General features: G+C 45.3%; 4 protein-coding genes across 4 annotated transcripts; 2 read left to right on the top strand and 2 right to left on the bottom strand.

Annotated features, from left to right (window-relative positions):
• Window positions 1-387: 387 nt before the first annotated feature.
• Window positions 388-8,782, top strand: LOC121596905 (ribonuclease H2 subunit A). Its single transcript, XM_041922294.1, has 3 exons — window positions 388-449; window positions 7,532-7,899; window positions 7,964-8,782. The coding sequence occupies exons 2-3, from the start codon at window positions 7,698-7,700 to the stop codon at window positions 8,752-8,754; spliced, it is 993 nt and encodes a 330-aa protein (XP_041778228.1). The 5' UTR covers window positions 388-449; window positions 7,532-7,697; the 3' UTR covers window positions 8,755-8,782.
• Window positions 4,185-7,384, bottom strand: LOC121596899 (E3 UFM1-protein ligase 1 homolog). Its single transcript, XM_041922265.1, has 5 exons — window positions 7,124-7,384; window positions 5,592-7,040; window positions 5,065-5,529; window positions 4,552-4,763; window positions 4,185-4,487 (listed from the first exon to the last, which is right to left on the bottom strand). Exons 1-5 carry the CDS (start codon window positions 7,195-7,197, stop codon window positions 4,333-4,335), a joined length of 2,355 nt encoding a protein of 784 aa, XP_041778199.1. The 5' UTR covers window positions 7,198-7,384; the 3' UTR covers window positions 4,185-4,332.
• Window positions 8,783-9,125: 343 nt separating the features above from the next.
• LOC121596906 (60S acidic ribosomal protein P1) lies at window positions 9,126-10,110 on the bottom strand. The gene is made up of 3 exons (XM_041922295.1): window positions 9,917-10,110; window positions 9,337-9,589; window positions 9,126-9,257 (listed from the first exon to the last, which is right to left on the bottom strand). Exons 1-3 carry the CDS (start codon window positions 9,989-9,991, stop codon window positions 9,244-9,246), a joined length of 342 nt encoding a protein of 113 aa, XP_041778229.1. The 5' UTR covers window positions 9,992-10,110; the 3' UTR covers window positions 9,126-9,243.
• Window positions 10,111-10,611: 501 nt separating this feature from the next.
• Window positions 10,612-13,397, top strand: LOC121596902 (F-box-like/WD repeat-containing protein TBL1X). Its single transcript, XM_041922274.1, has 4 exons — window positions 10,612-10,881; window positions 10,962-11,917; window positions 11,980-12,096; window positions 12,560-13,397. The coding sequence occupies exons 1-4, from the start codon at window positions 10,824-10,826 to the stop codon at window positions 12,941-12,943; spliced, it is 1,515 nt and encodes a 504-aa protein (XP_041778208.1). The 5' UTR covers window positions 10,612-10,823; the 3' UTR covers window positions 12,944-13,397.
• The last annotated feature ends 997 nt before the right edge of the window (window positions 13,398-14,394 follow it).

Raw genomic sequence — 14,394 nt, 5'->3', positions numbered from 1 at the left:
TGGTCCTCCGCTGTTAACCGCAACGACGACGACCAGAGCGCAAATGAAGCGACGGTGCCGTTATGCGATCGGAGCATGTCCCGGCAGCAGCTTTAAATAGAAGTAGAAGAAAGTAGAATCTCAGCTCGGTCGCTCGCATGCCAATAGCGATGTGCGCGTACGCGGTGTCGTGACATCTCGGTCACTCGAATGACCGTCTAGTATAGCCGCAGAGGGAATGGGGAGAGGAGCGATTGTGAGTTCACTCGGGTATGTGTGTGAGCGCTTATGCTTGGTTGAGTTACTACAGCGCTGTACACATGCGCAAACAGGAACGCACACGCGGTCGGTCGGGTGCGTTCGTCTTGCCGAAGGAAATTAGCATGGTGGGCGTAGAACGTAACCCATCGTACGAATGCAGTGCTAACGCAACAGTTGTCCAGTGGGGTTGGGAGTGAGTTCCACCACCGGTAAGCAAATGATAAGTGTAAGGAGTGTACCGAAAAAATTCAAATGATCGAGTATCTTGATATTTGTGAAGTAAATCTAAACCCGTACCAACTAAACAAAACATATAACAAACATTTAAAAGAGTTATTTTTTACAAAAATACTAGATAACTTCTTCTCAAAACTGATCATACGAAACTCACCCCTAAGCAGAACTAAATCTTCTGCAGAGTGCTTCAAATTCTACTTCTATTCCTGACCAAATCTATTGCAAAAAAGAAAGAGTGCGTTAAACGCATAGAATTGGTCACAGGGGGGGAGGGGGGCATTCTGTACATTGAGTTAAATTTGTTCTAGTCTGATAAACGCAAGCGTACACACCTTCCCATGCATCTTTTATTTATCTTTTTTTTCTCACAGTGCAAACCAACACTTGAGTAACAGCAAACTCGTCCGAACGACGCCCTTTGCAGGCCATGTTTTGCCGAGGTCATGTTTCTTATATTCGTTTTGTTTATGTTTTGGTTATCCGTCATACCGTTCCAAGTCCCGGCAGAGGTGTATTGAATACAAATACAGTAGGTGACCGCTAACTGAGAGGAAAAATTTGTTAAAAAATGCACATTTACTATGAATTTCTCTTCGTAAGAATCCGAATATTTCATGTTTTGACATTTATGTAGTTTTTAACTGAGAATCATCCCAGTTAACGAACTTCCAATTAAAAATCACTCCAGTAAAACACATCGCGGTCACCTAATGTATTTTTAAACCACCGGTGTTGAGGAAGTGAGGGAGTCAAAAAGTGAAACTAATCATGTTTCTTCGGCACATATATAAATCTTCTTCTTTTTCTATTTGGCGTAACGACCAACACGGCCTGTAAAGGCTTTCGAGACTTAGTTAGTATCACGCAGCCGGATAATCAGACCTTGCCAGGGATGGTTCATATGAGGCTTGAAACCATGACGGGCATCTTAGTCGGTACAAGACGACTTTACCACAGGACTTCCCTTGGCACATATATTTGCAATAGTGAAATATTTCAATTCCGACAATGAATAAGCACTTATTTGTTTGAGCTTCATTCTGACATACTACGTTTTTTCTAACATGCGACACATTTCTTCCCCGAGGCTATCGTTTTTTTTTTCGACCTTGAACGTGAGACGCAAACCGTCTAAGATCTGCTTACTTGCCCTAACAGACGCTTATCGTGACGTATAAATCATTTTGTAAACCGCAAGCGCAACATTTAACTCATACCAATAATCTCCATCACGCAAGATATCTTGCGCCCCGCTTGCGCACCACGGAAACTTTCAACGTGAACGATACTGCATGTGGAGTTAGTAGTAAGTAGCGCGAGAACATTCTATCTGCCTACTTGGATCAATCAACGTATGGTTTAAATCGATATTTTAGAGGTTTAGTTTAGGGGAAATTACCAAATTGTACCCATTATCTAGCAGGGCACGGCATTGAAGCAACCTGAATCAGTTACCGTTAAACTATGCACGTCACCGATTTGAATCTGTTTTCCGTGTGCACCGGGTCGTTTCGACCACGTTTCGCGGAAAAAGGGTAACGTCATTCCGTTTTGTTTACGTTCTCACACACTTACACACTGCATGAAGGAGGGGGGGGGCGCTCTTGTGCACAACTTCACGTACTATATCACACCATCGTTCTTATCGTCTTTCAAAACGAGCCCCTCTCTCCTCGTCAGGGGGATGGTTCGGATATTATGCAAGCGGCCGCCGCTTCTGCCGACGGTTCCACACCCTCAGCGTACGGTTTGATTCACACTGAAAGACAACCTGTGCATGTATGTATGGGAGGTTTCATTCAACACTACTCGCGTGCTATTATTATCGATCGGGTTGGTCACGTACACAAGAAACACTTTCACGCGGTTCCCCTATATTTTGGGAGGGCGGGTGGCGTCAACTTTTCCGAATTGATTGGTTACAGAGAAGAAGCCTATGAAAAACTGTTCACTTATACAAATGCCACACTACTCATTCATACACACAGCCACAGTCGGATATCGATGCGTTGGCGTGTCTCTTGGTTGCGCAAAACCGGGAAGCTTCTATTTTTATGTCCAGAATCACGTGTAGTGGGGTCCCCTTGCCGTACGCGTACGATGGCGCTGATGTGCCAGTGACCGTGAAAATCAACCGAATGAAGAACTAGTGTTGCTCACCCTGTAAACGCACCAGTACGTGAGAAACCCGGTATAGAATGAAACATCACATACGATAACGTCCATCACCGTTCGGGAGCCACGTGGACAGCGTTTTATCACACCTAAAAGAGCGACGAATATCGGCCCTTTGCGAAAGTATTTGATAATCATTACACACCTTCATTAAAGACCGACCGGGAATTCCTACGCCAAACCACGATCGTTGTTAATCTTATCGCGCGATAATCTTATCTCTAGCGAAACGTCCAGTGAACACCCGGCGTTGGGTCAGCTTGTCGCATTTCGGGGCGGAAATTCATTAGAGTTTGGTGCGTGTTTCGTTCCTTGGACCGATCGAGTGCACGGGACGCGCTGTCCACGTGTCGGGGCCGATAAGATAGAACTGCACGGCCTGCTGCCACCATCTGCTTGACATTCAACACACTGCTGTTCAAACTACGCTACCAACGCACACTACACACACACCGACCATTGGGTACGGTCCCTTCGACCATTTGATTTCCTTAGCAACCGTTCCAAGAGCGGGACAAACAACATTTAGCCATCGCAGTGAAAACTCGTCACCGTCAACTAGAACTCGATGAAAAAAACGCGAAATTTAATGATACCTCAGCACGCCCTACTGACACAAACGAACCCGGCTTTCGCGATACCGTGAACAAGGAGGTTTCACATTTGACCCCTAACGTTGATGTGCAACTAACAGAAAACTGATGTAACATTCGCTTCCGATTGAATCAGCCGGTCCTAATGCGGGGCTGAAGCGACCGGAGGCCTTTGCTGCATAAAAGCAGCGCATTCCACGTGAACACACACACGGGGTATGGGGGGGGGGGTGAATATGTCGCTAGAGTGCCTCAATTGGGTTTTCACACTTCTAAGAACTAGTCCCGCCCGCACACATACACACTCTCACTAACAAACCGAAAGACACAGAACCCGTTACGGCGCAGTGCGCTACTATTTCCGAACCGAAAAGTAATCTCTCCAAACGACACACGGATACGACTAGTCCGTCGCATTTGACGTCAATTTCGCTCTGGGTTTCGGGGCGCTTTCTAGGCTTCTTCTCTTTCCATCCCTCTGGCTCTAGGTCTATTGAACCACCATTTAGCGACATAATAGTACGCGACCACTTGTGAATCAATTCGTACGCGCTAATTTGCTCACAAAAGCATAGATCGTATGCTAGCGGGCGGTGGTGGCGTCGGCAAAACACTTTGACACGAGTTGGAACACTTGATGGTGGAAGGTGCAATAAAACTGCCGAGAGATTGAGGGACGCTGTTTTTCATCACTGTTAGATTGACGAGATTAGAATTGAACACTTTTGGAGAAGACAAATGCACGTGGTTGGTAGGTCAACACTTTATAACGCTGAAATGAGTGTGGCCCAATGTAATTATTTAGAAATGATAGAAATGATCAATCATGATACTTTTGTTCGTTCAGTATGAACTGCGGACATTCCAGGCGATGGTACATTATGCCTGCTTAACTAGTAGTGACTACAGAATACATAATGCTTCAATTGTGTCAATGTATTGATTAGAAACAATTAACAAGCTCGGGTTTTATTGACGCGAATTAAAAAATAAAGAATATTAACCATACTTCCAGCACACAAGTAAGATCCCACCCGATTTAATGCACTAAGGACCTAACAACCGATCGAACGACCTCTCTCCTTCTTTACTCTACTGGAGTTACGCCAGCTTTCTTAAAGTTGCCAGCAATGTTCTTCACAACAGGCGTCAGTTCACCCAGCTGCTTTGTAATATCTTCCGCATTTGCCTTAGCTTCTTCCGTGGTGGAGCTTTCCGTACTTAGTAACTTCAGTACCAGATCTTAATAAGGAAATATTCGTTAGTATTACAGCACTTTAACATTCATAAAGTACATCCTACATACCATGGTATTTGTTGAATACTTTTGAGTCGTCATTGCTCAGCACCGTCTGCAGGAAGCTTAAAATAGCGGACACGTGCCGACCGGAAGCGTGCAGCATGGTTTGCGTTGAGATAGTAAAGATAATCAGTACGGCAAGATGAAGTACCAGGGCCGGATCGGTACAGTTGGTCAGCTGCTCCAGCAGACCATGCTTGTGGCAGAGAATTAGGTTTCTGAAATTGTAACGCACCGATAAAAATTGAAGCATTCCTTAAACTCTGCCCAAGATAGTTCCACTAGAACGGGGAGCACACATCGCAGCACGACTAATTTAACTTAATTAATGTTCAATTTAGCAACATAAGTCATCCCGAACGCTTTGGAAACAGCAGCATCACTACTGCTGCTATCGATGATGTATCGAAACATCCGTGGGGTCGGTGAGTGGCACAAATTAAAATTCGTTGTCTACTTAATTGAACCTAATCGACGACGGGCGGTTTCCGCCACTAGCACCCTCCTCCGTGTACGTACCTATCCTTTTTCTTGTCGATCTTTTTCAGCATCATGCTGCACGCCTGCATCGTCTTTTCCGTTTTGTCGAGAAAATCTTCCACCGTTTCACTGGCGGACAGCGCTTTGCAGAGCGTCTGTAGGTGGGATCGATATTCTGGCCCACTGTCGTTCGCAATCTTGGTCCGCTGTTCAGTAGTGAGTGGTGCGTTAAAGTTGGTGTTTAGATTACACTCGGACGCCACATACAGGCACAGCTCATTGCATGCATCCGTGCCGAACGTTTTCAGCAGATACTTGAGCAGCTGTCCCTGCACGTCGGCTGGGAATAGTTTCAATCCCTTCTCGTACAGCCGAATGTCGTTGTATAGTGTGTTGAGCTTCTCCTGAATGCTGGCATGAGTTTGACGACGGTTTTGATTGCTCTTCTGGAGTGATTGCTCGTACAGCTCGTGCGCTTTGACCAGTGCCTGTTTGCTTAAAATTCTATTACAAAAGAGAGATTAGTTGAAAGTTCATCATCGAATGTGACAATCGTTAACACATACGGGAAGTAGTAATTTGCCACGTCCTTTGCCAACATCTCCAGTCCTTCAGGCTCGAGCGTCTTTTCCACCACCTTGGCGATCTCCTTGGCTGTGATAAGCTCAATGTATGGCTCCTTTCCACCCTTCTTGCTGCTCGCATTCGTCTGTATCTCTCCGCCGTCGTCCGAATCCGACACATTGCCCCGGGTTCCTCGGGCATGCTTTTTCGTTGATTTTGTCTTCGTCTCGCGACCCTGGGCACCGCCACCACCCTTCCCAGTAGATGCCTTCTTGCGTCGCTCCTCTCGCTTGTCAGCCTTTTCCTCATCCATTACACCGTGATCCACCTCTTGATGCTTCATCGACTTCTCTGCCATGTACTTTTGATAACTACCACTTTCAACCGCACGCTTCGCATGCTCGTTCACAATCTCTAGACAACCTTTAACGCACTCGTCCATGAAGTTCACTGTCAGAACGACCGTCCCGAAGACGTACGTTTGTTTGCGTATTGTCGGTGTTAAGATGTGCGTAAGGATCTCTTCAATGTTATCGTCGCTTAAAGACGACGGCAGTATGGTTGAAATGTCCAGGTACGAGTTACTCGTTACGCACATATCCATCGAGTCTTTCACCTGATCGATTAGCCGATTACCGATAATGCAATTCTTCAACTGTACCAGCTTCTCATCTGGCAGCTGCGCCTGCACAAACGAACGCACGTCCGAAACACCCAGCTTTGTAACGGTCTCGTACATGATGTGGCCATTCTGCTTGAAATAATCTTTCACCCACTGCGCTTGCATGCGCTGGTACACGTGTGGTATGTACTGACCGGCCGGCGATTGTACCGTAACCGTGCCGAGCGAAGACATTTCATTCAGCGACATGTACAGTATGCGTGCCGGCACATCCGTCAAATTCAGAATGACGGAAATCGGAGTGGGTTTCGTAATCGCTGCCAACGCTCCACGGATTTTCGCTTTGTTCCGTGCGATGTACGATTGTGTGAAAAAGATGTGCGCATTCGTTGGATCCTGCTTGGCAAAGATGACCTTCTGCAGATTGGCCAGCACGATTTTGTTCAGAATGAAATCGGTCGGTAGATCGTATGTGGTAGTGAGCTGTCCAATGTGGATTTCACCGTACTGCACCAGTTTCTGGTTGATTTCCGATGCCACTCGCTGCAAGTAGGACGTCTCAATGAGCTGGCCAAGCAGGAGATGCAAATTAGGATCCTTCTCGACCAGCCGCTTGGCTGTGTACTCAATCTTTCCGAAGTCGACATTCAGCACCCTGGCCAGCTCGATTAAGTTCACCCGACCGCCACGCACGTACAGTTCATCTTTCACCTCCTGCTTGAGGTGATCTTGCGTGAGGTACTCCTTGCCATCGTTCGTGTAGATTACGTCGATGAGCCCTTTTTCAATCAACAATCTCACAATTTCGATGCAATTTCTCTCCGATAATCTGCCAAGAAAGGAGGAAGAAAGAGGAGAAGAACGGATTGTTACAAACTAGTGCCACATCAAACATCCGGATGGGTAGTTTACCTTTGAAGTCCTGTGGAAAGCTGTGCCTTCTGGAAATCAGCAGCCAAGCGTTTGATTTCATCCCAATCAGCCATGTTTCAAGATTGGAAATAGCTAGCACACGAGGAAAAACGCACTTGTGGTTGGCTTAGTGGAAAGTTATTCTTGCAAAAGATTCGATTTTCCACACGTAATCCAAAACAGAATGGAAAGAGAACCGCAGAAATATTTGTTCCACATATACAGACGAACGTCAAAGGTGTGTTGATCTGTTGTCAATGAATTTATTTGTCACAACAAATACAGTGCTGCCAGATTACCTATAGATTCTAATATTGGAAATTTTATCATCATTTTTTATTGTAAATAAACGATGTGTTTGAACACATGTTGACTTATTTTTTATGTTTTTAAACAAAAAACAACAAGGTTGATGATGTCGCAATATGCCTATTTGAACGGTCAGATAAATTGCCCCAAACATTCTCATTAATAGTGTTGGCAACACTGTCGTACGATTGTTCACAAGCTTTGCGCGGCAAGTCATCAGTTTTTATTTGTTGTTCTGGACACAATCCTTCTTGCAAGCCCAAAAATGGACAAAAAAGTGAAGCAAGAGCCTGAAAGTCATTCGGATGTGAAGCAGCCGAGAATAGAGAACCTGGAAACGTTGGGACCGTACATTTTGGAACAGGATAACGCTAAAAACTTCGTATACGTTTCCGACATCCCACAGCTGTGCAAGGATGAGCCATGTATGCTCGGTGTCGATGAAGCCGGCCGTGGACCAGTGCTCGGTATGGAGCAAAGGAATCTGTAAGTTTTTCCTGAATTGAATAACTTTCTATGTTTCTACTACAGGCCCTATGGTATACGGAATCGCTTTCTGTCCGCTATCAAAAAAAGACATTCTTAAACAGCTTGGATTTGCCGACTCGAAGCAACTGACCGAGGAAAAACGTGATCAAATATTCGATGAAATGAACCGCAAGGACTTTGCGAAGGAAGCCCTCGGATGGGCCGTCGAGGCCATATCGCCCAATGTGATCTCGATGTGCATGCTTAGAAGAACGAAGCATTCGCTCAACGAAGTGTCAATGGACTCTGCTATCGGGTTGATCAACTCGGCCATTGACGCGGGCGTTAACATTGCGGAGGTGTACGTGGATACGGTGGGACCACCGGAAAAGTATCAAGCCAAGCTGAAAGGCATCTTTCCTAAGTTCAAAATTACAGTCGCTAAGAAAGCCGATAGCACGTACCCAATCGTATCGGCGGCAAGTATTGCGGCGAAGGTGACGCGCGATCACGCCCTGAAGGTGTGGAAATTTCGTGAACGACCGAACGAAGAAGTGATCTCTTTCGGAAGCGGGTATCCGGGCGACCCGACTACGAAAAAGTTTTTGGGCGAAATTGATCTGGTGTTTGGATTTCCACGATTGGTACGGTTTAGCTGGTCCACTGCGGGGAATGCGCTGGAGAAGAAGGCGTATGATATGGAATTCGAGGATGAGACAGACGCCAAGGATGCCGAGAAAGCGTCGTATGGCAGTGAGAAGCTTTCGAAGTATTTTGCAGCATCCAAAAACGAAAACAGAAAGCGACACGAATACTTTCGGGAACGTTGTTTGGAGCATGTAGCGGATATTTAGAAATAATAAAGTTGGTCTTGTAATATAATTCCATCCGTTTAAATTGACATTCAAAATATATGCTTACAGTCGAAGTAGGAGCACATGGCAAAACATGTGTTATCGGACATCACACGAAGCGTAGACTTTGGCGTAAACTGAGTTTTAGCCACACAACCCTATAATCTTTTGACGGAAAGTTTACGCTATCCCATACAAATCTAGCGTAATCTTTTTGAGTTCACGCCTCGTGCGGCGACCGTATTACGTGCTGAGACTGTTGAGATCGCCGCACTGCCGAAAGCTGCATCCGACGTAATACTTACAGCACGAACCACAAATAGTTTTCGAATACACTTTAGTCAACTAGCGGAATGGTGAAGTTCACAAACTTAGGTATTTATATCAATGTTTTATTCATATGTGTACAGAATAGTTGTACAAATACCGGTACAGCAAAAAGAGATAAACTCTCTTTTGAATTGTACATTCCAGCACGGCGAGAAAGATCTAACCGAAGAGACCTAAAGGAAAGAAAAGTAAGAAACGATGACGAGGGGTCAGAACATAGTTCCATGAGACAGGATGCGTGTTTTCACTTACCGAATCCCATGTCATCATCGGATTCCTCTGGTTCTTCTTCCTTCTTCTCCTCCTTCTTTTCGGCGGCAGCCGGGGCAGCACCAGCACCACCAGCGGCAGCAGCTGGGGCACCACCACCGGATCCGACACCAGAGCCGATGCTCGTGATCAGGCTCTTGACATCAATGCCTTCCAGGGCCTTTGCGAACAGACCAGGCCAGTAAGGCTCGATGTCAACGTTGGCGGCCTTCAGGATGGTTGCGATCTTCTCGTCCTAAAAGCGGGAAAGGATGAGAAAAATCGTTAAATAATAAATAACGCGATGTAAACATATAGTATACCCGAAACCATAACCTAAAAAACATGCAGCCAGCGGCAGTGTGCTATGTGGCAGTGAAGGTTACACCAAAGTGCTTGACGCGTTATGTCTCAACAGGACATGTTGTTAAACTATTTAATAAATTTCATTACTCAGCATGCCGTTTAACATACATCAGCAAAGTTCAAACAACGCTCTCATGCATTTTAACCACATCACGAACACACACATACCGCCGGGTTGATATGGGATCAAGCCCCCGAGAAAAATTCGCCTACTTACCGTCACGGCAACATCATCGTCGACCAGAATCAGTGCCGAGTAAACACAGGCTAGTTCAGCTTTGTTAAGAGCCATTTTTCAGGGAGGTTCTTTTCAATAAAACCGTGCAAGTCGTCAAAAAATGACCTTAGCTCGGGAGAGAACACTGCACAGTTTCACGACAAATCACAAAAGAGGAAGTTTACGGGACTGGTTCCGCTAGGTCCCCGCACTCATGGCATTTGACAGTTCAACAAGAAAATTTGAACCGCCATCTTTCAAGCAAGATAGAAAGTGTATTTATTAATCATGTATTTCGATAATTTAGTACTGTATTACAGATTATATAGTTTCTAAACATGTACTTTTGTGTCCTGAATGTAGTGTGAGTGAGCATTCAATTTTTGAACTGCAAATACGCTAGATTTAAAAATGTCAACCTGTTCGGAATGCCCATCCCTACACATTTATCTTGACAGCTTTGCAAGAAACTACTGCAATGCGTTGTACAATCAAACAAGTCGGAAAAGCAACATAATTTGTGCCCAAATCTCCTTTGGCAATATGATAAGATGCTTCATGTTTATGTTAAAATAAATGACTCAAAAACTTTTGTTTAAATTTATTTCATAGAAATTTGAAAGTTTTCTAAACAATTCGTATCATTTTCTTGCATTTCCTGGCGGGGTTGGTGTCTCTGCTAGACGCCAAGATAGCTTGGGTCATCTGTCAATGCGGGAAAAGAAAACGAAAAACAACTCTTGTACGTAAAAACAAATCGCATTCCACTGTAGAATATTGTAATTTATTACTGTGAATACGCCACCAAATCGCTTAACAATAGTATTTGCTTAATATACAGACCTAAAAGCATTCGCATACAGGTGGATTTAACTATTCATCGTGAGCAGAGCCCATCGCACGCAAGATGAGTTTCTCGAGTGATGAGGTAAACTTCCTGGTTTACCGCTATTTGCAAGAGTCTGGTAGGTGTATACTGTGTACAAACAACAGATTTGTCCTTACGTGTATGACGCTACTTTTCCTTTCCCATGTACCATTGTAGGGTTTTCTCATTCCGCGTACACGTTCGGAATCGAATCGCACATTTCACAAAGCAACATTAATGGAGCGCTGGTGCCACCGGCAGCACTGCTTAGCATTCTGCAGAAAGGGTTGCAGTACACGGAAGCCGAAATCAGTATAGGGGAGGACGGTACCGAGCAACGGTTGGGCGAAAGCTTAAGCCTCATCGATGCGGTGATGCCGGAAGTGGTCGCCAATCGGCAGAATATGCAAAATCAACAAAAGCAGGCCACGAAAACGGAACCACCCGAGACGAATGGTACGACCGAGGAACCGGCCCCTCCACCACCGACTACGACGACCACTGCTGCTACCACGCCGGCACCAGTAGAAACGATGGAAGTGGACCAAAGCATCGAAATACCCGCCTCGAAGGCTACGGTTCTGCGAGGTCACGAGAGTGAGGTGTTCATTTGCGCCTGGAACCCCAGCACGGACCTGCTGGCCAGTGGATCCGGGGACAGTACGGCACGAATTTGGGACATGTCGGACAATCCCGCCAATCCGAACCAGCTCGTACTGCGCCATTGCATCCAGAAGGGTGGCACGGAGGTGCCGAGTAATAAGGACGTTACGTCACTCGATTGGAACTGCGACGGTACACTGCTGGCGACGGGCTCGTACGATGGATATGCCCGCATTTGGCGCACCGATGGTCTGCTAGCCAGTACGCTTGGTCAGCATAAAGGACCGATTTTTGCACTTAAGTGGAACAAACGGGGTAACTACATCCTCTCGGCGGGTGTGGACAAAACGACCATCATCTGGGATGCGGCTACTGGTCAGTGTACGCAGCAGTTCAGTTTCCATTCGGCGCCAGCGCTGGATGTAGATTGGCAATCGAATCAGTCCTTTGCCAGTTGTAGCACGGATCAGTGCATTCACGTGTGCAAGCTTGGTGTGGACAAGCCGATCAAATCGTTCCAAGGACACACGGTAATTACGGACACAATTTCACGCTGGAGTGTATCATCACCATTTTGTTATGCATTTTCCAGAATGAGGTGAACGCCATCAAATGGGATCCTCAGGGACAACTACTAGCCTCCTGCTCGGACGATATGACATTGAAGATTTGGTCGATGAAGCAGGACACCTGTGTGCACGATCTACAGGTGAACTATTTCTTATAGCTATACACTCCAACTAGAGATGGGCATTTCGAATCTTTTAAGTGAACGTGAATGAACTGAGTCGTTCATCACAACGAACGTAAACGTGATCTCGGTTATTTCGTGCATTTAAGAAAAGCAGTACCTATAAATCGGTAGAACTACAGATTATTCGGTAGCTCTGATCACCTGAACAGCAGATCAATATTGGCAAAATGTCATATGACGCTAGAACGCATTGCGCAGTTTAAAATCGACCGCTTCTTGATTTACATATAAATTTGCCGATGTTGAAAGTTTTTTCTATTTTTTTAAACGTTCATTATTTTTTGATTCAATTTAACAAAAGAATCAAAGCGTTCTAATCTTGTGAACCGGTTCATTAATATTTTCCCATGAACTGAATTTTCATTGTCACACCTCTAATTCCAACACGTATAATTTACATATCTTTCCATCCCTCCAGGCTCATTCAAAAGAGATCTACACTATTAAATGGTCACCCACGGGTACGGGCACGCAGAATCCCAACATGAACCTCATATTGGCGAGTGCGTCCTTCGATTCTACCGTTCGCTTGTGGGACGTAGAGCGGGGCGTTTGCATCCACACGCTCACGAAACACACGGAACCGGTGTACTCGGTTGCGTTCAGCCCGGACGGCAAATTTCTTGCCTCGGGTAGCTTCGACAAGTGCGTCCACATCTGGAGCACTCAGAGCGGCCAGCTTGTGCACAGCTACAAGGGAACGGGTGGCATTTTCGAGGTTTGTTGGAACTCGCGCGGCAGCAAGGTTGGCGCCAGTGCCAGTGACGGCAGCGTGTTCGTGCTGGATCTGCGGAAGTTATGAGCGACGGCAGCGATGGCGTGCGCAGCACCCGGGACCGGATCGGTACCCGGACCTCCACCGCCGCTGCTGACTGCAGCTGAGAAAAAATCCTAACAATCATTTACTGGCGCCCGGCGAGCGCATCCCAAGTGAGAATCTGCACCGATACTCGTGGAATGTTCCGGAAAGGCGCTTCACTCCGTTAGACATTTACCATGCTCTCCATGCTATATAACGATGGAAAGTATGGGTTCTATCGTGGCATGGTGTGTGCGTACTACAAGAATAGTACACTTAGACTATAGTCTAAGCGACAGAGACGAGCTCGCTACTTGAGTTAGATCGATTTTAGCATTTATTTTATTTGAAGACATATTATCGTAAAATCGCGTCGACGAAGTATGACGGTATTATGAAAAAAGGTAGACGACATCCATAGTGGATTGAGATGAATCAAGAATTAAGGGTGAATATTCAAAACAATTACTCTTCGCTAAAGTAGACAGAAAATACGTGCAAAATAATGATAGGAATTTCGAATTATTTGGAACCAAGCTGACCTAGTTTCTTGATAAAGAAAAAATGGAAAGGATAATGTAGCTTCAATGAATCTACGTTCACTACTCAACAACATCTTTTAGTTTTTATTACATCCTTCATACGAAGATGATGCAGAACGGCTTTTCCTATTCACTAGTGCACTCTAGTACATTAAGTGTTCGCGTACGAGAAGAAAGGAAGATAAAAGATTGCATTTTCGTCGTGCTCAAAATCCGTGTTATGAAAGCAACAATAAACATGTCCGCTGTAAATGCCTTCAAAAAGTGTTGCGTTCTGGATTGTACGGAATAAAAAAACCAAGAAAAGGTAATGAACACATTTTCTTCAGAAAACTAGAGCAAACGCCAGCTGTATATCACTTTACTTCGTTAAGTATTCACAAATTTGCTAGTCTATTTAAAATTAACTTAAACATATGCATTTACTATTTACAGATCATCTTAGTGTAGACAAAACTCGTCCCTGCATCGTAAACGAAGTTGTTAAGAAGAAACAAGATGAAGGTTGGATCTGCAGTTCTGTTGTCGCCGTCGGAAGAAGATAAAGGCGATTTTCTACGTTCTATGGTTTGTTGTTGTGTTCTCTTCTGTGTGTGTGTTCTGAACAGTTCTAGTACATCATGTCCTAGCAGTATATATGGCCGTATGGGTTGGTGCTGCAGACGGTTTTGTTAGAAAATACCAGATAAGTCTGAACTAGTTCTTTTCTTCGTGACTTAATGTCCGACGCCGACATGCCGGCCTGAACATGCCTTTCGAGATTTCATTCAGTACCACGTAGCCGAATAGTCAATATTTCTTACGAGGGGACGGTCCTTTCTAGATTTGAACCCACGACGGTTGTATTGCTAAGTCGTGCGAGTTGACGACTGTACAGTAGGTGACCGCTAACTGAGAGATAAACAAGCTCCA

The sequence above is a fragment of the Anopheles merus genome, chromosome 3R (genome assembly GCF_017562075.2).
Source record: "Anopheles merus strain MAF chromosome 3R, AmerM5.1, whole genome shotgun sequence".
NCBI classification, from domain to species: Eukaryota; Metazoa; Arthropoda; class Insecta; order Diptera; family Culicidae; genus Anopheles; species Anopheles merus.
This window is presented reverse-complemented; position numbering and strand designations above follow the sequence as displayed.

Bases quoted from the DNA above. Each gene is read 5' to 3' on its own strand.
- LOC121596899 (XM_041922265.1), bottom strand. From the start codon at position 7,197: ATGGCTGATTGGGATGAAATCAAACGCTTGGCTGCTGATTTCCAGAAG. The intron at 5,530-5,591 runs GTATGTGTTAAC...CTTTTGTAATAG, and splicing joins GTGGCAAATTACTACTTCCC to AATTTTAAGCAAACAGGCAC. The intron at 4,488-4,551 runs GTATGTAGGATG...TTCCTTATTAAG, and splicing joins AGTATTCAACAAATACCATG to ATCTGGTACTGAAGTTACTA.
- LOC121596905 (XM_041922294.1), top strand. From the start codon at position 7,698: ATGGACAAAAAAGTGAAGCAAGAGCCTGAAAGTCATTCGGATGTGAAG. The intron at 7,900-7,963 runs GTATGGAGCAAA...TTTCTACTACAG, and splicing joins CGGCCGTGGACCAGTGCTCG to GCCCTATGGTATACGGAATC.
- LOC121596906 (XM_041922295.1), bottom strand. From the start codon at position 9,991: ATGGCTCTTAACAAAGCTGAACTAGCCTGTGTTTACTCGGCACTGATT. The intron at 9,590-9,916 runs GTAAGTAGGCGA...TCCCGCTTTTAG, and splicing joins ACGATGATGTTGCCGTGACG to GACGAGAAGATCGCAACCAT.
- LOC121596902 (XM_041922274.1), top strand. From the start codon at position 10,824: ATGAGTTTCTCGAGTGATGAGGTAAACTTCCTGGTTTACCGCTATTTG. The intron at 11,918-11,979 runs GTAATTACGGAC...TGCATTTTCCAG, and splicing joins AATCGTTCCAAGGACACACG to AATGAGGTGAACGCCATCAA. The intron at 12,097-12,559 runs GTGAACTATTTC...CCATCCCTCCAG, and splicing joins CCTGTGTGCACGATCTACAG to GCTCATTCAAAAGAGATCTA.